A 23,581-nucleotide genomic window follows, 5' to 3' on the forward strand; every position below is an offset into this window, starting at 1 on the left:
AGTAGAAAAAGAAGAAAGGCTAAACAAACAACCTCACTTTCTTGCAGCTCATCCAACAAAAAAAAACTAAAGACTGTGCTGTTTGTAGCAATAGAAAGGTGCCAGGAGGAAGAAAGGAAACACTTTACTATTGTAAAACCTGTTCAAAAAATCCTGGTCTTCATCCTGCAGAGTGTTTTGAACGATACCATACCATGCTAAAATATAAAACTTATTAGTGTAATTATCAAATTTTATATCTCTAAAATATAAATTAGAAATAAAATAAAATTATTATACAATATAATAATGTATATACTTTATTGACTTCCAGTTTGCTAAAAATGGGTTTTTTACTGAAAATATGCTAAAATAAATACGAGCTGAGGGGGCAGACTAGTGAAAAAAAATCCGAGTGGAAAGGGTTAATGCTTGAAAGAAGTTAAAAAGAGAACAGTGTATTTTAAGTCGTCTTTCCTCAGCGATAAACTTTACACAGTAAAAAATACTGTTGTTAACACATTCACTGCGGGTGCCTCCGATTGGAGGCCTGGAGGCCTCTCATCGGGTGCGTCCGCCTCCGATCGGAGGCATTCGGCAATAGCATGTTTCAATAGTCATTGTTCCCTCAGAGGTTGTGTGAGCCAGTTGTTTCGTTGTTAGCTTGTAGTTGACATGCGTATTGTTCTTTGTTTAGGCTGGTTGAGATAACTGATGATGCACAGTGTATATATTTAGTGTATTAGTTTCTGTTATTTGTGATCATGGAACGAGTAGAACGAAGTAGTGAAATAGACCGAATGCTATTAGACAGTGGTGACGATATTGACTATTCTAGTGAGTCAGAAGCTTCGGATAACTTGGACACCCCGATCCGCCATGACAGTGACCTCGACGAAGCCCAACAATATGCCGCGTCTGACCAGGAGGACGACACCATCAATGACATTGATCCCGGTGATGTAGTATACGATCCACAGTGGCAACCCCGAACTGCAGGTTTGAAAGATATACCTTTTACAAAGGAAAATAAAATACTAGTTCCATTTCCTGAAGATAATACACCTTTTGGTTGGTGGGATTATTTATTAGATGATGATTTTTTACAAACAATAGTTGACAAAACAAATGCGTATGCTTGGGAAGTATTTTTTTCAGACAGTTTACAACCTAATTCCAGAATAAACAAGTGGTCAGACCTCACTGTGGCTGAGTTAAAAATATTTATAGGTTTGGTTTTTCACATGGGAACTGTCCGACTCAATAGGATAAATGACTATTGGAAAACTGATAAAATGTTCAATTTCCAATACGTAAGAGAACAAATGTCCAGAGATAGATTTTTATTAATTTTTAGATGTCTCCATTTCTCAGACAATAAACAACAAAGCTGATGACAGACTATCAAAAATCCGGGTTCTAATAGATTATTTCAATAATAAAATGAAACAAGTTTATTACCCTGGCTGTGAACTTTCCCTAGACGAAGGTACTGTGCTATGGAGAGGCCGTCTACTTTTCAGACAGTATATTTCTGGAAAGCGTCATAAGTACGGCATCAAAGTGTACTCTTTATGTGAGCCTGATGGCCTTTGTTTAGCATTTACGGTCTATTCTGGGAAAGGGGGAGAGCTTAGTGACAAAGGGCATGCCGGAAAAGTTGTGATGGACCTTATGGAGGGAAAATTAGGGGTTGGCCACATTTTATATATGGACAACTATTATAACAGTTTTCCACTGGCTTCTGAGCTTCCTTTTCATAATACCTACTGCACAGGAACATTATTGACAAATAGAAGACATCTCCCTGCAGAAGTAGTAGGAGCTAAACTGAAAAAAGGAGAAAAAATAGAGCGTTACGCAGACGGCGTAATGGTAGGAAAATGGCGTGATAAACGCAACGTATTGTATATTTCTACCAGATTCGAAAATGATTGGGCAATGTCTAATAATAGGTATGGTGAACCACGACAAAAGCCATTGCCCATTGTGTATTACAATGCTCACATGAAAGGTGTTGATAGACATGACCAGCTAATGAGCTATTACCCTTGTGAGCACAAAAGCCTACGATGGTACAAGAAAATGTTTATTCATTTTCTACAAATGGTCATGATAAACAGTTTCAAATTGTATCTTGTAGCAAATCCCAGAAAAAAAACAAATTTGTATTCCTTTAGAATTGCAGTCATTGAAAGATTGCTGACAACAAATGTTGCTACACCACCACTTCGCCCCCGACAAGCTCTTACTGTCAGACATGTGCTATCAAAAACTGAAAGAAGAGACACACAAGGAACTAGGTTCTTGAGAAAGAGGTGCAGGCAGTGTGCAAAGGACAAGAAAAAAACAATGACTGTATATATCTGTGCTCAGTGTCCTGGAGAGCCAGGATTATGTGCCTTGGCTTGCTTCGATAAGTGGCATACCCCGTGAAGAACTAAACCAGTTCATGAACATGTAGATATGTAAATAGTAATTTTGTATTTAGGTTAGTGACATTTTATTCTAAGATTACTTAAACAATAGTGAATATATATCGTGTTTCACGTGTCATTGGGGGTAAGCATCCTATAGGAGGCCTATGGATTTATGTACCATGTGCGGAACGCCTCCGATCGGAGGCACATGAAGAATAGTGCGATGTGCGGACGCCTCCGATAGGAGGCAAAAACTTAACGTCACCGGCGCCGCCATTTTGTTGCCGGAGAATTATTTCCATGCTGTTTCTGGATTCTAATGACAACAAGGTATGATAATTTGTAACAAAATATTTTAGCATAGTGCATGAGTTTTATATTATTTTTCAGCAGTGAATGTGTTAAATACAACATCTAAGTATTTATGCCTTCTTGTGTAAGCTATTTTAAAAACAGTAACTAAAGTCTACTTATAAAAAATTACAATCTTATTATTATTTTAAAGGCTTGAAATAGGTTAAGAGATTTTAGTCTATTTTATTAATTAATCAGTTTTTCTCATTGGTTCAATGTAAAACTCTTTGTCACTTTTCTTTACTCTGTTTCTTTCACTGGTCACTCTTTGTTTATCTGCCCTTCCTCATTTTCTTCTGATTCTTTCTCCCAGTACCTGTTTTCTTGTTCTTCGATTACCCTCTGATAAAACCACTTATATTCTCCTTTAACATATTTAAGTTGTGTTTTCAAATTGTTGAGTTTCTCTTTGGTTACAGTCCCATACCGTTTTTCCTTACTTTCAATGTAAACAATCCTAAAAACATTTTCAGACAATGTTCGATGATCATTCCCCTTCTTATTATTAGCTTTTGTGCCTTTTCTTTCCTGCTTTATCAGGGACACCTTTTTAAATGATGTGTTTTCATCATAGGTCTCTTTGTATAAATAACAACCGAATTCGTCAACCCTTATCCACTTTATTCCGTCACGGAATCTGACATTCTCTTTCAGAAGATCCTTTTTACTTTGTTTTAGGCCCAGTTTGTCAGAAAATCCTTCAAAATCTCTAAAATGAGATGACATGTCTACAACAAAGTTTTTCTTGGCTGATTTAGATATGATTTCTCGGTACTGATTTGGCACATATACATTTTCAGTGCGAGTTCTTTTTCGATGCGACCAAAATCACAGTCTGAATCCAGATAGCTATGGCCAACTTCCGGAAATTTATGATCGATTATTTTGAACATTTTTTTTGCCACCATGTACTGATAAAGTAGGATCAGTAAGAAGTTTTTATTTTGTCCTGTGCAAGAATCCGACCATATAATTAAGTGGTCACAATATAGCTTGTATCTAGTTCGAATAAGGTGAGCAAGGAGCTTGCCACTTCATTACTGCCCCGATTCTGTCCAATTGCAAAAGTCAGTTTTTTCTGTCTCTTTAGTAATAATATGTACTCCTGACATTTCAGCTAAAATACTTCACTGCTTTACAAAAATTGGTGTTTACATTCACATCTAACCTCAACCACAGATGATGACAAACCAACAATAATCATCTGTTCTTAGTGGATAAAGGAGGCAAGTACATATAGAGTACTGGATAAAAGGGGTAAGTGCGCATAGAGTAATGGAAAAAAGGGGCAAGTGTGCAAAGAATAAGTGGATGAAGGGGGTAAGTGCAATTTTAAGTGGAAAAAGGGGGCAAGTGAAGCACTTACCTCCTTCATCCACAAACTTTGAGTTCAGTTTCTGCACTTACCCCTAAATTAAAAAAAAAATCTCAGCTGTTACTGCAGTTAGGACAATGGGACCCAGTGTACCAAATACAAGATCACTTACTCCCTTCATCCATACATCTAACTCAATTTCGAAAAAAATGTTACTTACCCCCTTCTTCCACTCAACCCTTCAATTTTAAATGTATGTACCAGATCAATTACTAGAGGAGGCACTATTGTAAGTGCCAAAAGCGCTCAAATATAAGCAGTAGCTGGAATAGAAATGGCACTTACCGCTTCTGATATTAAGAAGTTTATTGGCATTACCAGTACAATGTCTTATCTTAAACTGCTAAGAATAAGAATGTACTGGGCAGCTCGCACTAGGATTACCAATGTAGGCAATGCTATGCCAAGGAATAAGTATTTTCTTATCAGGTCGCATATGCGTATCAGGGACTATTCTGTAGTCAGTAATGAGGAAAAACAAATACTGGAAAGTATCTCCATTCCTCAATGCAGTTAGAGATGCATGTCTTGAAAAAACCCAAGATCAGTTGATGCATTAATTGACGAGCAAATGGTCCCTTTTTGGGGCAGCGTCAAAATGAGGCAACACATCAAAGGAAAACCAAACCCATGTGGTTTCAAGAACTTTGTGGCATGTGCTCCTGATGGGTTGCCCTTGGATTTTTTTTTATAAGGGCAAAGGTGATACAATTCTATCTCCTGATGACTTGTATAGGTGTAAGGGATGGAGTAAATCTAAGGGTCGATACATTCAAATAGATAGGCCTAGCGCTGTAAAACATTATAATGACAAAATGGGTGGTGTGGACTTGCTCGATCGAATCATATTGTATTACTGTATCTGTGCAAGGACGAAGAAGTGGACGGTAAGACTGGTGTCCCACATGATTGATTTTGTAATAGCAGCTGGTTGGATTCAAAACAGGAGGTCTGAAGCTGGAGGAGAAACTCCAAAAAAAGGTCAAATGGATCAACTAATGTACAAAACAGACCTAGCAGACCACCTGCTCCTTGCAGCCGAGGAGAATGAGCAAGATGGCATTGAAGAGTTTCTCATTCCAGCAACCATAAGAGTAGAAAACTCCACTTCCTTCAGATGCCAGAAGGACTACTGGTGTTAAACACATGCCAGAGTTGGTTCATAGAAGCACTACAAGACACTGATGCAGACTTCAGGGCTGTAAATCCACCAATGCCCGTTTTCTTGTACTACATGTAAAGTACATTTGTATATTACATTACCAAGAAACTGCTACAAACTATTCCATGAGCAGTAAATTGAGAAAAAATGTGTTGCATTTTATTATGTTGTGTAATAGGTTAGTAAATATTTCAAAAATTTCACTGTTAAATTTTACATAAGGTTAAGACCCATTGTATCAATATTGAAAACATTAATTTCTTATTTACAATTAAGTCAAATTTGAAAAAATTGCAGTTTTTTATTTATTTTATGCCCAAAAAACCATATATTGTCAAAAACATATTTTAGTATAGTAATGGATCTGAGTAGGTTAATCAATTTCATCAAATGTAATTTATGTGAGTCACACCTGGAACCAATGTTTTTTTCCAGTTATAACAGTACTGTTATTTTTTTAAACTATAACTTTAGTTGTGAATTGCTATCTTTTATACTTAATAAAGTATGTATTGTATTCCACTATATTTAAATGTAAGTACCTGATTTAAAAAAATTGTAATCACACCCTTTCTAGTCACACCTGGAATCAATGGAATGGCTGGATATCTACAATCTTGAGAGATGGTTTTCTTTCGTTGATATCAGCACACACACAGAAATATTGTTCCGCACGAGAAAAGTGCAATTAGACTATGCTCTTTCAGATGGGGTCAAGGAATTTCAGTATTTCAAATTCAAGTGGAGGTTAGAGTACTGGTTTAAGGAGAATCCTTTTCACCCCACCAATGAGTTTTTTGAGATTGAAAGGGCCACAATTGTCTAATCCACTGCCATCTTGACAAATATAAAAGTTAGACTACCAGTGTATATAAGTTTTAAAAGTAAACAGTGTGTAAATATCAGTTAGTTTGACTTAGCTAATCCAGCGTGACTGGTCAAAAGCGATGAAGGTATTAAGTTGAAATAGTTAAATTTTTAATATTTAACTTTGTTGCTTGCCATTCACACTCCATGAAACTTTATATTGTTTTGTTCAGGAGGATGATAGTAATAGGTTAAAAATAGATACTCTGGTACTATCCGAAGGCTACTATTTTTGGACGAGTTTGTCTTATGAAGCACCTAGAAAAACTACATTACTAAAGAACCAAATTTATTTGACTTGTGAAAATTACATGTCGTTATGACAAGCGGTTCTTGTTTTCTGCCTCCCAAAGCTATGTCCCTATCTACTATTTAATTAGGTTATATAATCATAAATATGTTACTGGTACCCAAGTTAAAGGTAATCTTTACGACCACTCACATGATCTGAGCTGGAATGTGGGTGCTATCTCTAGGGATGTTTTCTTTTCCAAAAGTGCAAGATAACACCGAATCCCGCTGATAGTCAGAAGCGTTTCCTACTTTACCTACCTCAGATCATCCGACTTTTTGGGGAGTACCAAAGTACAACAAAAATCGTTTTTAGCCACTCTGGCCGTTAACTTCACAATTCCGTAAAATCTATATTGGAATTCCAATTATGTCAAGTCTATAGAATTTGCCCTGTATACATCTTCAAATTATAAATTTAAGGGAGAATTTAATAAGCAGTTTACATTCGTTATTCAGTTGTTTTTATTGAATGTATCCTATTAGTAAGCTGAGGAATGGAACTGTCCTGGTGGAGGCTGCAAATTGCATCCAAGCCAAGAAGTTCCTGAAATGATGAGCTTTTTCTACCAGATAGCAATTACTGTCCAGCCTCACGCCTCTCTGAACTCTTCCAAGGAAATCGTCTTCTGTCGAGACCTTATGGACTGCAGTGAAGAGGAAATCAAGGATGAGCTGTGGTGCGAGATGGTGACAGATGTGGTCAGAATAGTTTGGACCGGAAACTGGGTAAAGGTTCCCGGGTCTCACTATAACCTTTCAAAACCTCATACCCCCAGAAACCATCAAAACCGGTTATTTGTCTCTGTCTGTGCGGCCGTACTCCAAAAACCCCCAGCGGTGTTCCCGGTGTCAAAGGTTCGGGCACTCCAGCAAAGTGTGTTCGAACCCGGAGTGTTCCCGCTGTGGTGATGAAGGACACCAAGAGGAGTGGTGCAGAAACGAGATGCGATGCATCAACTGTAGAGGAAAACTGTCGGTTTCATTAACCGATCTACTGGGCGACAACGAGGCTATAATTGGATGGTCTGATACCAAAGTGAACCAACTCCATATTTTTAATTTTTCAGTACGAACAATAATAGATTTTCAATGTTTGATGCTAAATAGCACTTTGAAATTGAAAAACATATTGTTGTTTTGTGATAATCTGAAAAGTTACCACTAATTGTATCTTCATAATTACTGAAAAAAATTAATATATAAACTCAGCAAGGGATTGAAAAATATTTTTTCAAAATTTTTTTGTACTGACATGGTTCAGTCTGGTTCATGAAACTTACCATTGCACCCTGGGTGCTTCAGTGAACCAATATTTTATATGTAAAATAAGTTACTGTAAAATATTTTTCTTTCATCTTTAAAATTACTGAATTGTATCTAAAATGTTCTAAGGTGGATTTTTACTTCTAAATTAGGGAGGAATAATAAGTTCATTACTGATTTTTCATTCTGATTTTATTATTTAAAAAGTGAGAAGACCAAACAAACACAGTATTACAAAATTAAAAAACAGGTCAAATTTAATAAAACTTATAGATTATCAACCAATTCTTCATCGTTGATTTCACTGGTAGTTATTTCCTGTTTCTGGAACAAGTCTTCATAAAATCCATGGTGAATCGGTGGCACAAGTTCTAACATTGATTTTAAGTCAGCCCTTTTTTTCAGAAGAAAGAGGTTTGCCGTTAGGATTCTTTGTGACTAAAGGAAGATTGGTGAAGAGGAACTTGAGTCTTACTGGGTTCAGACCTCTTGGTTTCAAGGGTTTTTTGATTTCTTTTTTTGGAGCCGTTTACTGAGACTGATTGAGTGGTACTCAACATCACTATTGTGTGTGTACTTATAATACATGACATAAGGATGACTTTGTCTTACACATAAACTTCTGATCTTTAACCATTCAACTTTCTCTCCGTCACACTCTTTTCTGTTTGTAAGAGCTGCGCAAACTTGATCAGTAGTTATCAAATCTGTTTCCTTTATAGTAAATGACTTCAAATGCTTGCTTCTTTGACCTACATCCCTTTATTATTTCAGCAAGCTGTTGTGGGACATAAATGTATTCGTGTCTTCTCATGCTTTTTTCTATGTGAACCAAAATCCGTGTCGTTTTGGCAAAAAAACTGTGGCCTGGTATGGGAAATTTTTGCTCAATTTCTTTAATGTTGTTTAAAGGGTTTTGCACTAGTCGCATGAGTTAGGGATACCATTTTGAAATTCCTATTCTGGCCACCACATGAGTCGCACCACAACACAATCTTTTCTTTTGTAGGATGGTCAGAAATGTATTTCAAAAGGCAGGATCCAATTTTCATCTGGTCCCCTTCCTCCTTGACATTCATTCCAAAGGTGCATTGTTCCTTTTGACGAGGCACAGTCATGAACGCCTAAATTATAAACGGACAATTGCCTCTTATAATATGCTATTCCTGTAGGAACCTTTGGCAATGAGAATGTCTTCTGTAAATCAAAAGTTAAAACGGTGCATTCGCCGTTTTTAGCAAATTGCATGTCCCGCTTCATTTCATCTCTTGCTGCATTTACTTTTCTATGGTGAAGCTCAGTATTGGCCAACACTTGATTGAGTTTTCAATTTTTTTTCTGCAGAGTCTAGTTCACTCTCAATCGCTTTCTTCTGGACATTATAATGAATCGCACACTTTACAGGTGTCCTTATGAGGTGTCTTAAAACCTAAATTGAAGTCTTTGTAAAAGATTTTTTCATACATTGACTGAGACACAGTCTGATCTTTAACATTATCAGCTTCCATTTTTTGGGCATATAACCTATACATTAGACTTAAATTTAATTCAGCCCCTAAATACTTTTTGTTTGGATTATCTTTGCGACTGTAATGGCTAGTGTAGGCAGGAAAAGATGATATATGATTTTTAACAGAGTTAATTCGTTCATCTGATAGTTTGTTATGAGGCGTATGTTTACCTCTTTTGTCTACAAGCTCACCACGGACTAACTTTCATCAGTGAGCGATGAATCTTCGCGCTAATCTATTTTAAGTGTTTTTATAAACATACTTTTACAAATCCTGACATCAATATTTTGACATGGCAAATAATAGTAACGAGAGAATTCTCTCTTTGAATCATCAGAACCCTTTTTTTTCAAAAGCATTTCGAACTTTAACAGACCTACCAATAATAGCAGTCTGTGTATCAAATGACCCTGAATTCCAAAAGAGATCAAAAAACTTTTTCCTTTCATCAATATTAACTTTTTCAGCGCATTTCATTCTACATTTTACAGTCAAAAGGTTCAAATATTTTACTTGCAACAGGATTACCACTAGTACTCTCATAAGCTTTTCCTGAGTTTCGATTTATCTTTCTAATATTTTTTTTCCACTTAGCTGGATCTCCGTAGTTTCTCTTTCTTCTCTTCTTCTCGGGTGGGTTTTCTTCTGTTGCTACGAGTGTTTTCCTGTCTCATTTCTGATCCATCTGCCCCAACATCTTTTCCATCCTTCTTCTTCTTCTTCTTCCTTTTTTGCTTAGAACCACATGGGACATCATCTGCAACATTAATGCCAATATAAAGCATGTACAAAGCCAACAATATAAAATAGTCCTATTTTATTAAAGTATGGTGGTAAAAGGATTACTGTAGTAATAATGTACCAATATATACACACACAAAAAACAAAATAAGGTTTGTTTTATTAAAAAATGAATTAATTAATCTATTATCATTGTCTATAAGCTTTATAAAAAATCCAGGGGCAAACAAACAATCAGCATTTTTACAATCTCGTCTGCCAGAATGAACTAACATCATTTAAATATCTGAACACTGTATGCCAGAGTGAAACTAACTCCAAAATCCCAGTTATGACAACAGATAGTATATCGTGCATTGCAGATATCTGTTAACAACACTATTGAAAGGCTACAACATTAATATGTTACAAAAAACACAACCACAACAGCTGATATTATGGAGGGAATATTAGTTCACTTTGGCATAAGATGAAATGCTAATGTACACTAACCTATTGCATATAATTGAAAATGACCTTAGATAATTAGTAAATGTAAAATATTACCTTCACTACTATCTTCAGCATGTTGAAGGTGGGATGTACTCGTCGCCAGAATCTTCAAATAAGTCGGATAAAAACTGGAGTTTAACTCACTATTTATTAAAGAAGAGGATGCACCATGAACCAACTCTAATGCGTCAGCCATGTTTTTTTCAGGAGTTAGTTCAGTCTGCCACACAAACAAAATCAAAATTCCCCGTATGGTAAAACAGAAAAATAAAATTTCCCTCACAAACTCAGCTGTTTAATATGGTTTCTCTCTGGCATGTGAATGTATTGTATTTTATAAAAGTAAGAAATGACAATACCGGAAAAACATTGAAATTGGAGTTGGTTCAGTTTGGCATCAGACCATCCAATTAAGAGGCTCTTTCTTAAACAAAACCAACCTTTTAGGCCGATTATAGTTCTTGTTATTAATTTATTAATGTATATTTTGTTATCTGTTACACTAGTTTTATCTTAGATTTACCCTTGTTATTTATTTTTTAATGTTTGTTTCTCCTGTTTATTAGATTGACAAGTATTACCAGCAGGGCCGTGCGCAGAATTTTATTTAGGGGGGGGGGTTCTATACTTATTTTATGAAATAAAAAAGAAGAAACTTAAATAAGTAATAGATTAAAAATTAATACGTATGGAAAATGAGTTTATTATAAAATTGTAAAACTACATACTTTTAATACGTTTGTAACTCATTCTTTAAACAAAGTAACAACTTTTTCAAATAAAAACATATGTGATCTACTCTTTCAATAAGTTGATGCGTCGAGGTATAGAAAAACATTCATCTAATACTGGGTTCACGTCTACTTCAATGTCTCGATGAATGTTCAGTGATGCCAATCCGTTCAATCGATTTTCACTCAAGGTAGAACGCAAATAATTTTTCAACCTGCGTAATGTTGAGAAAGAGCGTTCGTTTGTCGAAGTTGTTACTGGTAGTACAGCCATTACCCTCAAGATTTTAGGGACATTAGGAAAAGCATCCTCATTGCAGACATCAAGAGCATCGAGAGAATTTTTGTCCAAAATTCGTCTTCGCCAAATCCGCACTTCACTGATCCATACTTCAGGAGAATCAGCATTCAAAATCGTAGCGTACTTAGAATAGAGTTGTTTGCAGGCTTCATCTAGGGTTGAAGTTTTCGATGGAAGAAGACATCCAAAATTTGTTAGTATCTCGCGATGTTTGAGAAAACGGTCTTCAAGATGAGTGATGAATAAATCAAGGTATGGTAAATACGTAGAAATTCTATAGTAATCTTCAATATCCCCACTCATCATTGCAACGTTGAGTTTGACGGGAAGCAAGTCTCGGCTTTTTTACTTCAATATCGTGCTTTCCACATGTCTGGCGAACTTCTTCAAAAATCGTACTGAAATTTTCTTCTGCGTGCTTTATCATATTCATTAATTCTTCTTTTACAGCATCGGCCAACTTTATAGCTTCAACTAAATCCTGATTCTCAGTTTGAAGTACTCGACTTAATGATAAAGCCAACGAATGAACTGATTGAAGAATTTTTAATGAAATTTGAAAATCCAAGGTTCCTATTGCAGATAGAAGTTGAAAAGCGTTGGCCGTCGTTTTTTAATCAGTCCAAGAACTTGAGATGACTTCCAAGGCGTCTATAACTGCTGGTTGTAGATGAAAATATATTCCAACTGACTCGTGCTGTTCCACCCATCTCGTCGTACATGATTGTTTCAATTTCTTTTTTTTATCATCACGAAGGTAATCATTTCTAGCAATGGCGTCTTGAAGTGCAAGCAGGCGTTTGGGGTAGTTGAAAAAATTATATACGCTCTGAATAGTGCCTAAACAATGTCTGATCGGAACAACTTTGCACGCGTCACTAACAACCAAATTAAAACTGCGAGCTGCACAATGTGAATACAGAGCTAAATTGTATTTTTCCTGAATATAAGCTTGAGCTCCGTGAAATTCTCCACTCATATTTCTTGCTCCGTCGTAGCACTGACCGAAGAAGTACGTACAATCAATCTGTGAAGTTTCCAGGAACGATAAAATCACATCCGCCAGTCCTTTCCCAGTAAGTTGTGTCGTTGGAATAAAACTCAAGAAATCTTCGCAAATTTTAAATTTACCGTGATCTTCGCTTACGTACCGGATGCAAATCGAAATTTGTTCGACCCCCGAAATGTCCGCTAACTCATCTGCCATAAGCGTAAAGGCCTTAGAATCATTAATCTTATTGATGAGCTGTTTTTGTATCATTTGATTACAAATGGAAATTGTTTAATTTTGAATACGGTTGCTAATGTACATCGCATTCTTCGGAGAATGCTCTAAATGAAGTTTTAATTTCACATCAGTTGCCGCACGATATCTCAAAAGAGCTCGAAAATTCCCGTCATTATAATCGGGTCCTTGCAGAACGATTCGACCAGTATCATTATTTCCTCGGAGTGCCAATCCTTGTCGACCACAAAGAATCACTGTTTGAACTATAGCTTCCATATGTTCTCTGCTTTCGGCTAAGAAATCTAGTTTCTGCTTCGATAGTAATAAATCGATCGACAACGTAGCTTGATTATCAATATCACCTCTTAATTCTGATTTTAATAAAGATGTTTTGTGGTATTCCAGTGACGAATGGTTGTTAAAGCTTTCTATAGCTTTCTTCCAATTGGTGAAAGGTTTTGATACTAGGTTACCTACTTGTTGTCCATGAACTCCTGCCTTCGTGACACCAAACAATACACAGCATTTGAGTCGACCAATTCCAAAACTCACTAACTCCACTTTCCTAAATTTTACAGGATGAGCAAAAAACTATAGTGGTTAAAGTATAACACTCAAAGTAATTATTTTATTGTTATGAATAATAAATCCTACTACTAATTGGTTAAACAGTAAGAAATTAAATGTATTTCTTTTGTTGAACTAGAAAACAACAGTTAAATATTGGAGTTAGAGAGTTTTGGAAATGGAGATTGGTATTAGACAGTTTTGTTGCAGTACGGTTTTGATTTAGGTAGTTTTGTTGCAACATTGTGTTTTAGGGCAACAAGGTTGGGTAAATATTATAAAACTTGTAATAATGAAAAAATATGTATTTAAATTAAACAATTTTGTATGCAATTAAACTTAAATACATTTTGTTGTTTTAAAAATTCATTTTTTACAATGCAAAGTTGCCCTCTAAGATTAAAACTTCATCCTCCATTGGATCTTCATGTTCATTAGGATCATCTTGATTAAGTTCCTGGTTTTCCCCATCATTGGTAGTAAATAGATCAGCGTAGTACCTAAGAAAATCCAGTTGATCCCATTGTTCCCCATAATGTTTTCGTAGTAGTGTTTTTACATCCTTAACTTTTGCAGGATTAACCTGAACAGAATTTGGTTTCATCTGGGGGTTTATGTTTCTCAGACTACAGCCTTTCTTGGCTATTCCTCTGGACGCTCCTATATCGTTTTTATAGGCTACCTCACCCCTTACTAATCCATTTCCTTTTTTGCCTCTTGTTAATATGAATCGTTTACAAGTGGAAAACTTAAAGTGCCATTGACCTGGCTTCTTTACTGTTGATCTGCATACTTCCATCCAGTTTTCAACATCAAAGTCCAAACCTAATCTATTGACCGTTCCACTTTCTCTAAAAATGTCAAAGTATGTGTTTGGATGGGTGATGCTTTCAACTTTTCTGACTTTTCTCTCTATTACCCCAAAAACTCTATCGGGTGGGATGTAAGAATGTCCTGGAACCGGATAGTGAATTACAATTGTCTTAATGTGCTGAGGTGCTTTAGTCAATAACCAGTTTAGTAAAGATGTAATAAGAATGGTATTTTTATTTTGTCCTCCAGCACCATCTGCAAACAATCTAATTGTATGTACATTTTCTGGATAGACTGTTTCTGATAATCGATGGCGAACACAAGAAGCTATTTCGCTTGAACCTTTCGCACCTTCCATTTCAGTCCAAGCATAAATGAAAGTGTTTTCAACTGTCTGCTTTGACAGAGAAGAACCGAGACACATTGTAAAATTATATACATAAAACTGTCGTAAGAAATAAGCAGCTTGATCAGTCAACTTAGGAAAAATTAGATTTTTTTGGCAGTCGAATGAAAACGTGATTGTCCCAGCCTCTTCAGATTGCAATAGCTCAAAAAACATCTTACCTCTTTTTTTGTGAACTTGTAATTCTATTTTCAGTTTCCCCTTTTCTTCAAAATCTACCACAGATAGAATCTTCTCTTTCAGCTTAAGACATTGAGAACACTGGTCTGTTGCTGGTGACCCAAACCCTACATTATAATTCTCTACAAATATTTTCCTAAAGTACTCATACTTGACTTTAAACTCATTTTCAGTAGTGTTGTTGTACGATTTCCACAGACTAGAGATACTTAAATGACTTGCTAGGTACTGCCGTCTGGATTTCCCTCGGCAATAATGTGACTCTACAGGTTGTAGAGCCTCAATAAAGGTTTTTACTTTGGATAGTTTTTCCTCAGACTTTTTAGAACGATGGTCTCCACCTCGAAGTTCTTTTGGCGATTCGCCAGTTTGAAACACAAGACGGCACAATCTTTGTACTCTAAATTTTGAAATATTTAAAATATCTAAAAAAGCCTTTTGGCAAACTTTTACCAATTCACTTCCTCCTTCATTGCGGTATGATGGTATGAAATATTCAATAGCCATACCTCTTTCAGAAGAATGAGGACCTTGAAGCCGATGTCTTTTTGGAACTTTTCCTTTGGCGTACCTCAGTATAAATTGATCTTGGTCAATTTTATTGCAAGATTTGTAGAACCCCTGATGAAAACGTCTTATGTCCTGCATATTAAGACGGGAACAGTCATAACAGTGCTTGGATCCGTTAGCTCTTTCACGATGTCCACAAGTTGGAATATTTGGGAATCCTTGAGCGGAGTGTCTGAAACAAATCATATTCCGTAAGCTAATTAAATAACCAGTATTTAAAACAGAAATAAAATACAAGCCGATATCATAAAAACAATCAATGCTGTGAAAATGTTAGTGTACAGTTAAAGGGTTTTAGGTTATGTCATCATTGGATAAACATACAAATTTAATTATGTTGTCCTGTAATAAATATAGTTTAGCTTACCTCTTCTTTTTGTCCTTGGTTTTCTTCCAGTTATCTACTCTTCTTTTTCTCTTTCTCGTGGAATTGTCAGGCATTGGTTCAACATTACCGCTTTGTAATAAGGTTACCTCTGGATCAGCCATATTGTACAAAACAGAAATAACTAATGAAGTAAACAAACAATTTCCCAAGATGCACTGCTGTACAGTGTAGCCAATATATAAACACAAAATAATAACTATTTTGAAGGAACTGCCCACTTTCTGTTTGAAGAATATGTTGCCAATGACTATCATATGATTAGGAATTAGTCAGTTTTGTTGCAGTACTGCCTTGAAGTGTGCTAGTTGAAGCCTGGAGTTAGAGAGTTTTGAAACAGTAATGGAGGAAGATGAATTAGCGAGTTTTATTTCAGTAAAGGGATTGGATTTAGAGAGTTTTGTTGCAGTTGCAGTTTTTTTACATTGATATTTCCATAAGAATTAGAGAGTTTTGGAACAAGATCTTTTGCTACCTTATAAAACTCCCCAAATACTATAAAAACCTCAATTTCAAAAATTTTGGAGTTAGTGAGTTTTGGAATTGGTCGACTCATTTGCAGAATGCTCCGTTTTTTACCGCCGAATATGCCAACCACTTATACTTCGTTAACCAAGACCTCTGGAATTTTAAATTTCTTGGGCCCGATGCTGGAAATTGATAGGTGTCTGGTGGAACCCAAATATTTTCTTGAAGTTTCTTCGTAGAATCAATGCTCGAAGCTGCAGGCTTGTCAACGAACAGTCCAATATCGTTTGAGTTTACTACTTGTATTTCAGTTATAGTTGTCGAGGCAGATTCTTCATTTGCATTAATTTTTTCAAAACGAGCCAAAGGTTGATTATTTATCTGTAAATACCAAATAAGAATAAATATTCGAAAATTATATTCTAATTTCGCATTAATTATATCTGCATGCGCGACGAGAAAACCTTTAGTGCCAAAGAAATAAGCATTTTATACTTACATTTACTTCATCGTTCTCAAGTCGTGGTTTTTACTCAGAAATTTCCGAATGTCCATTTTGTTCCAGTAGAACGATATGTTAACGTCATAACGTGCGTCTTTGAAAACAAACACTGCAGCTTTCTGGTGTAATTAGTTCAGTCTGCGCCACTCAGTATACAAAACAAAGCTTGTCGTTAAAACGGCGACTTTACAACGACAACAGCGACGACAAAAACTTAGGGCCGGCCGCCCGTTATCGCTCGCAACAACGCATCTATTGACACCTATTCGTGGCTGCAGGAGGACTGAGCGCTGCACGCTCCGTCGCTCTATCGCTCTGGTCCGCGCATGCGCGCTCCGTTTTTGGTCCCGCGCGACCAATTGTGTAGCGCGTCGGAGCTCCAATTTTTAAACAGTATATAACACAAATCAGGCGGAAAGCGCGCGCAATCAAACGATTGGAAATATTTGCGCGCGCATGCGCGTAAACTGACGGCGCAATAGAGCACAATTAAACTGATATATGGAAACAATATGATATATCCCAATCTTCAAGGGGGGGGGGGTTTGAACCCCCAAAACCCCCCCCATGCGCACGGGCCTGATTACCAGTATGGCCTATATACAGCCTTGCCGGTAGTAATGTTTTCATTCCTGTTGTACTGTTATTTAGTATTGATTCCCTTGTTATTTAGTGTTTAAAATTGCCAGAGTGGCCCAACACAGTCACTTTGGCAATAACATTGTTAAGTTTGGTATATTGTTATTTATTTTTTGTGTTACCCTTATAATTTAGATTTCAACTATGTCAGAGTGGCCCATCTACAGTCAATTTGACGGAAAGTTGTCGAGTTGTTATATTATTAATAATAATTATACAATATTTATAAGGTACTGTTTAAGGTGTCTTTATTTCGCTATACTTTATAGCACGATTAAATGACAACGCTACAACAGTAGGCGGTTGTCATATTGTGTACAGATGCCATTGATAACTTCTTGTATTTTATGGTCCAAAAAAACAAAAAACTTTTTGATAATTACTTTGAAAATTATGTAACGGCATTATTGCCAGCAATGATCATCATAAAAAAGTCTGTTGCCATATGTTACTCTTTCTGGAAACGGAGTATGTAGACTTCATTTTGTCCACTGTATCCACTCCTCTGTTATACTTATTGAAACAAGTTAAAGTTCTGATTTTTTTCCTGTACTTTCATATATTTTTTCTGTGTGATGCAACTCTGATACAAGGTACACATTTATTTTGTTTAGGTAGGTATGATAGGAGTGAAATATCCTCTTGATATCCAAACAGACTCTTAAAAGCCTGGCCTTATTTTCTTGTCAATGAAACCAGGAGGAATATTTCTTTTATTTTTGTCATTATACTGACAACTGTTCATGTGTGGTTCTGCAAGAGTTGCTTACATAAAGGGATAGAACCATACCAATTGTCAATAGTAAGACAACCACCAGTACCAGAGACTGGAGTGATCATTCATTCTGAGAGTCACATCGGCAGGGCTGTTGATAACTTGGCTCACGGGGTTGTTTTCCAGTGTATACTTAAAATTTGGACCTGTAAAACGTCCTGGAATTACAAAATGCGAATAGCTTGATACCGTATTTCTTCGGTTTTGACGGAATATATTGCCTGAAAGAGGAATCGCCCTCTAAAGGACTCTAATATTTCAAGTGTTACGTAGGCACTATGAGAAAAGTAACTTATGCAACGCTCAACAAAGCCCTCAAAGACTTAACGAATAAGAGCTAGTTTATCATTTCTTTTTCTATGCTTTCTTTTCCTGGTATCACCAAATCTTTTTGCTCTGAGAGGAAATTTAAACCTCTTAATGGATATAGTAGCAGTAGCCCAAAATTACTCTATACCAAAACCGTCTGAAGACCATAAATCGTCCAGTTTGGTTCGAGAAGACTATCAACCCTGCTAGATACATGGTTTATTTTATTTTTTTTTCAGATCGAATCCGATGATGCTGTCGATGCTGATGGTCAACAGGGCAGGACTTCACCGGCGAAGATGAGGATAATTACTGATGTGTCTTCCGGTCCCGGTACGCAACTCAAGCTGCAGTCCTCTACCCATGCAAATGAGAAATCTTCACATTGCCATGAAGATCTACCATCCACATCCACTGCACTGGAAACATCGGACGCTGCAGGTCAAACCAAACATTTAGCCAAGAGAAGAGCTGAGTCGCTTCGACAACAGTCTTTGTCTGCGTTTGTCCCCAGAAATATTACAATGAGCCAGAAAGCCAAAATTGATGAAGCTTTTTTAAAATTATTTACTGCAGATTTTCAGCCAACGAAAAAATAATGCACCGAAATAATTAATTCAAAATGTTTCAACAAGATGGAACTCCACGTTCTTGATGCTGAAGAGGTTCGTACTCATCCATGAACCTTTAAAAGCAACCCTAGCCCCCTCGACAAAGATCTGCCCACTTTGTCACAAAATGAGTGGAGAATGGCATGTGAACTAATGTTATCAAATCAAATCAAATCAAATCTTTTATTGCTCGCAACAATTTCTTCACATTGTATGGCAAACGTCATAATTATTTCTAACTTTTAAACTCTCATACCACACAACTACCACATTCAAACTTACATAATTTTCATACATTCCAGACTCTTTCATCCTTCGCCAATTTCAACCCACTTACAGCGCTGGAGTCAGTTATCGAATTGGGCGGTCTCCCAGTTAAACGCCAGAAACTCGTCAACGCTGTAGAATGCCTTTGACACTAGAAAGCGCTTAAGACGAGTTTTTAACGCCTTGGGCGTTTGGGCGTTTTTCATAGAATTTGGCAATCTGTTGATGAATTGAACACCTGCCTGCGAAGGCAAGTGCTCATAAACTACCGTTCTGTGTCTTCCAGTTCGGTAGTTATCTCTGCCTCTAGTCTCATACCCGTGTATGTCACGTCCCCTGGTAAGGGCACATTTAGACAAACAGAACAAAGATGTTTCTAAAATGTAGAGACTGGGCAAAGTCAACAGTTTCAAATTTTTGAATGCTGTCCTGCACGACTCTCTGAAATTCAACTTTGCGATAATACGAATCGCTTTTTTTGTAATTTGAACACCCTCAGGAAATTGTTGCCTGCACAGGCCCCCCACAACACCACCCCATAAGAAAGGTGGGAGTGAATTAGCCCATAATATGCCGCAATCAATACCTGACTGGGGCAATACTGGGCCAAGGACCTCAAAACATATATTCCTGAGGACAGTTTGGTACACACATGGTCAATGTGGTTGTTCCATGTCAACCCTCGATCGAGGAGTATTCCAAGGAATTTAGCGGAGTAGACTTCTTCCAATATGGAATCTGCCAACATGACAGCTGACCCACATTGGGAGTCCACTGGGCGCAGCGCGAAATTTAGCACGTTGGATTTAGAAGAATTTGTTTGAAGGTTGAGGCTGTTGAAATATTGAACACAGTTGTTGATATCGACAAAGGTTTGTAGTTCCAAACCTTCTTGTGAGTTATCTCTGAAACAGAGAGTCGTGTCATCAGCGTACTGCACGATTTTGCCATGCAGCAGCGATGAATGTACGTCGTTGACATACAACAAGAACAGGATTGGGCTGAGTATAGATCCCTGGGGAACTCCATAGCTCAGTTGCATTTGTTTGGAAAATTGGTTTGAGATCTGCCCCGTAGGGGGACGTCTTACTCTGACGTTTAAAGGTTGGCGACCTTTCGTACCCCGAGCTAGTGCCAGACACATCTCCAATCCTGGCACTTTCCCCTGTCTCATCCATAAATCCTACCTATTCCTAATTCCTCCCTTTTCCTGACTGGATCGTGCTATTGTTTGTGGGGAGTGCTTGAACTGCTACACTCTGAGAAGGTGTAGCAGAAGAGAGCTGATGTGAGCTTGCTCTGCCGAAGCAAACGGTAGTATGAATCCTGGTGCCAGCCACTTCGGTCCCTGGTCAGGAAGTGATTATTGGACAGAAATGTCGGAGATTTCTGTTGCCACGTGCGAGCCCGAGTCGTGCGTGAATTCCCGACTCGGTTAAACGAGATAACATCGGGCCCCGGGGAACTGGGGTAGGGTGCCCTGCCAAGCTTTGGCTGACAGGTTCCCGAGGGTACACCCGTTCCCGATGTCTCGGCCTGCACCTTTAATCACGATGCGCTGGTTCAAATATTGAATGGCTACATTAAACCCTTCTCAAGCAAATGATAGAGTTGTAGAAAGAGATTCTATGGATCTGGAAAAGAAGCGTGCTCTCTCTTCAGAATCTGAAGAGGAAACAAACAAACAGAGAAAAACTGCGGACAAGAAAATTAATATTCAAAATCTTCCCACCCCACTTTTTCTAGTATTCAAACACAAAGACGATACTCAGAACTTGGCAAAGGTGAGCCCCTTCCTTGTTAATAAGGCTCTAGTCGGAGTGGGCGGCTCGCCGTCTTCTGTTAGGAAGCTCCGTAATGGAAGCATCTTGGTAGAGGCTGCGAACGCTCCACAGGCTCAGAAATTTCTCTCCATGAGATCCTTTTACGACAAAGTAGAAGTCGTTGTCCATCCTCATGAGACATTAAACTTCTGCAAAGGAATTGTATTCTGTCGCGATATGCTATGTTGCTCAATTGAAGAGTTGAAAGAAGAACTGAAAGATTGTCTTGTGACTGATGTGGTGAGAATAATGAAGGTTGAACACGGTGTACCGACACCTACACCAAGTCACATTTTGACTTTTGCCCTTCCTCACCCACCAGCCACAATTAGAGCAGGATATCTTTCTCTACAAGTTCGCCCATACTTTAGAAATCCCCAGAGGTGTTATAGATGTCAACGTTTTGGGCATTCGAGCAAAACTTGCAATAACCCTGAAACATGTAGTCTTTGTGGAAAAAGTGGTCACAGTGACAAGGACTGTGCCGGTGGCGAAGAACAGTGCGTCAACTGCAAGGGCAAGCATCCTTCAAGCTCTCGCAGCTGTAAAATATACTTAGAAGAAAAGGAAGTGCTGAAAATTGTTACTAGCGAGAAATTGTCTTTCGGCGATGCTCGTAAAGAGTATAGGAAACGACTTGGACAAACCCCGAAGAAGGACGTATCCTATTCTCAGGCTGCCTCTGTCCCTGTGCAACCGAAACCGTGTGCTTCCTGCTCAGCTCTGGAAGGCATGGTTAGAGAACTAACGCAACAGGTTGCTGCCTTGGTACAACAAATCAGTGCCAAGACCTTCCCACGTAGTGGAGGCACTGATATACCAGAACTTGCACCTTCTGTGTCTGTAAGACCGGCTACACCTACTCAAACCAAGGGACGGAACACTTTTAACAAGCAACAGTCTACTGAAGGCCAGGTTGCTGCTCAATTTTTAAAAACCCCTAATGCTGGAGGTTCCAGCGTGACGGGAAAAAAAAAATATATCTCCGGAAGTACGCCAAAGACTTGTTTCTGGGATAAATCAAAAAATTGCCTCTAAAGTGGTCGAACGGTCAAAGGGTGCCAACAGAACCCCTCCCTCATACCAGTCCTCCAAATCCAGCCTAATGGAGGAGGATTTGTTTGATGACGACCTTAGGCCACATTCAGAAATTGAAAAAACTAATGTAAATTTTAAACAAAATCAAGGAAAAACAAAAAACAAAATTACTTTTAAAACCTAATTTTATATGAATATTATACAATGGAATATTAACGGACTGCGAAGCCATCTGGAAGACCTGAACCTACTAGCATCACAAATAAAACCAAATGTCATATGTATTCAGGAGACCAAGCTTCACCGTGCATGCCAAGTTTCCATCAGGGGATGGGATATCTTCCGCCATGACAACCATAATGACGGACATGCATGTGGAGGAGTTATGGTTCTCGCGAATCCTTCTCTGAATACAGTGGAGGTACCTTTGAACACACCTCTACAAGTAATATGCATAAAGATTGACATACCGTTTAAATTACATATCTGTTGTGTTTATATCCCCCCGCCACCAGAATGTCTTCCAAGAGAAGATCTATTGGACCTTCTTAATCAATTGCCTCATCCTTTCGTACTTGTGGGCGATTTGAACGCCCACCATCGTGTTTGGGGCTCTACTACTTGCTCTCCAAGGGGCAACATGGTTTCCAAGGTCCTTGATGATCTGAATCTTGTTTTGTTGAACGATGGCTCGCCAACTTATCTTTGCCCGAGAACAGGTTCCTGGTCAGTATTAGACCTAACCGTGTGCACACCACAAATTTCTTACCGCTTCGATTGGTCAGTTTCCTCTGACCTTTACGGTAGCGACCATGCACCGGTCATAACTAAAGTTCTCGATATTCCAGGTAATGTGCCCCAAAGACCTAAATGGGTGCTTGATAAGGCAGATTGGGACAAATTTAAACAAATTTTACAGTCACCAGATGTTTCAACATCAGTAGCTATAGACTCCGCCGTCAACAATATAACAGTTGCTATTTCAAGCGCCGCTCTAGAAAGTATTCCAAAAACAACAGGAATCATCAAAAGAAGAAACTTACCTTGGTGGACAGAAGAGTGTAGGATATCGCTTCGGGAGCGCAGGAAAGCCTTGCGGATATTTAATAGATCTCCGACCGAGGAAAACCTCGCACGATTTCGTCTTGCCAGAGCTAAAGCTCGACTCATATTTAAAAGATGTCGACGAAATTCGTGGAAGGAATTTACTTCTTCGATTAACCGTACCACCCCTTTATCTCTGGTGTGGAGGAGACTAAAGGCAGTTTGCGGAAGACAGCCACCTCTGCCCATTCTTGGCTTAAGGGTGAACGACACCATATTAACCGAGCCGAAAGATGTGGCAAACGCTCTGGCCTCGTCCATCTCTAACGTGTCGAGGACTACGTCCTACAGTCCTTTGTTCCAGCGATATAAAGTACAACATGAAGCACAGCCCATAAATGAAAATAACTATATAAGTCCCTTAAATTTATTGTTTTCCCTTGACGAACTAGAATCTGCTATTTCT

At 37.9% G+C, this 23,581-nt stretch overlaps 1 protein-coding gene across 1 annotated transcript; it reads right to left on the reverse strand.

The window, feature by feature from the left end:
* Window positions 1-13,658: 13,658 nt before the first annotated feature.
* On the reverse strand, window positions 13,659-16,079 carry LOC124358473. The gene is made up of 2 exons (XM_046810767.1): window positions 15,622-16,079; window positions 13,659-15,426 (listed from the first exon to the last, which is right to left on the reverse strand). Exons 1-2 carry the CDS (start codon window positions 15,894-15,896, stop codon window positions 13,659-13,661), a joined length of 2,043 nt encoding a protein of 680 aa, XP_046666723.1. The 5' UTR covers window positions 15,897-16,079.
* Between the last annotated feature and the right edge of the window lie 7,502 nt (window positions 16,080-23,581).

Source organism: Homalodisca vitripennis, chromosome 3 (genome assembly GCF_021130785.1).
Source record: "Homalodisca vitripennis isolate AUS2020 chromosome 3, UT_GWSS_2.1, whole genome shotgun sequence".
Classification (NCBI taxonomy): domain Eukaryota; kingdom Metazoa; phylum Arthropoda; class Insecta; order Hemiptera; family Cicadellidae; genus Homalodisca; species Homalodisca vitripennis.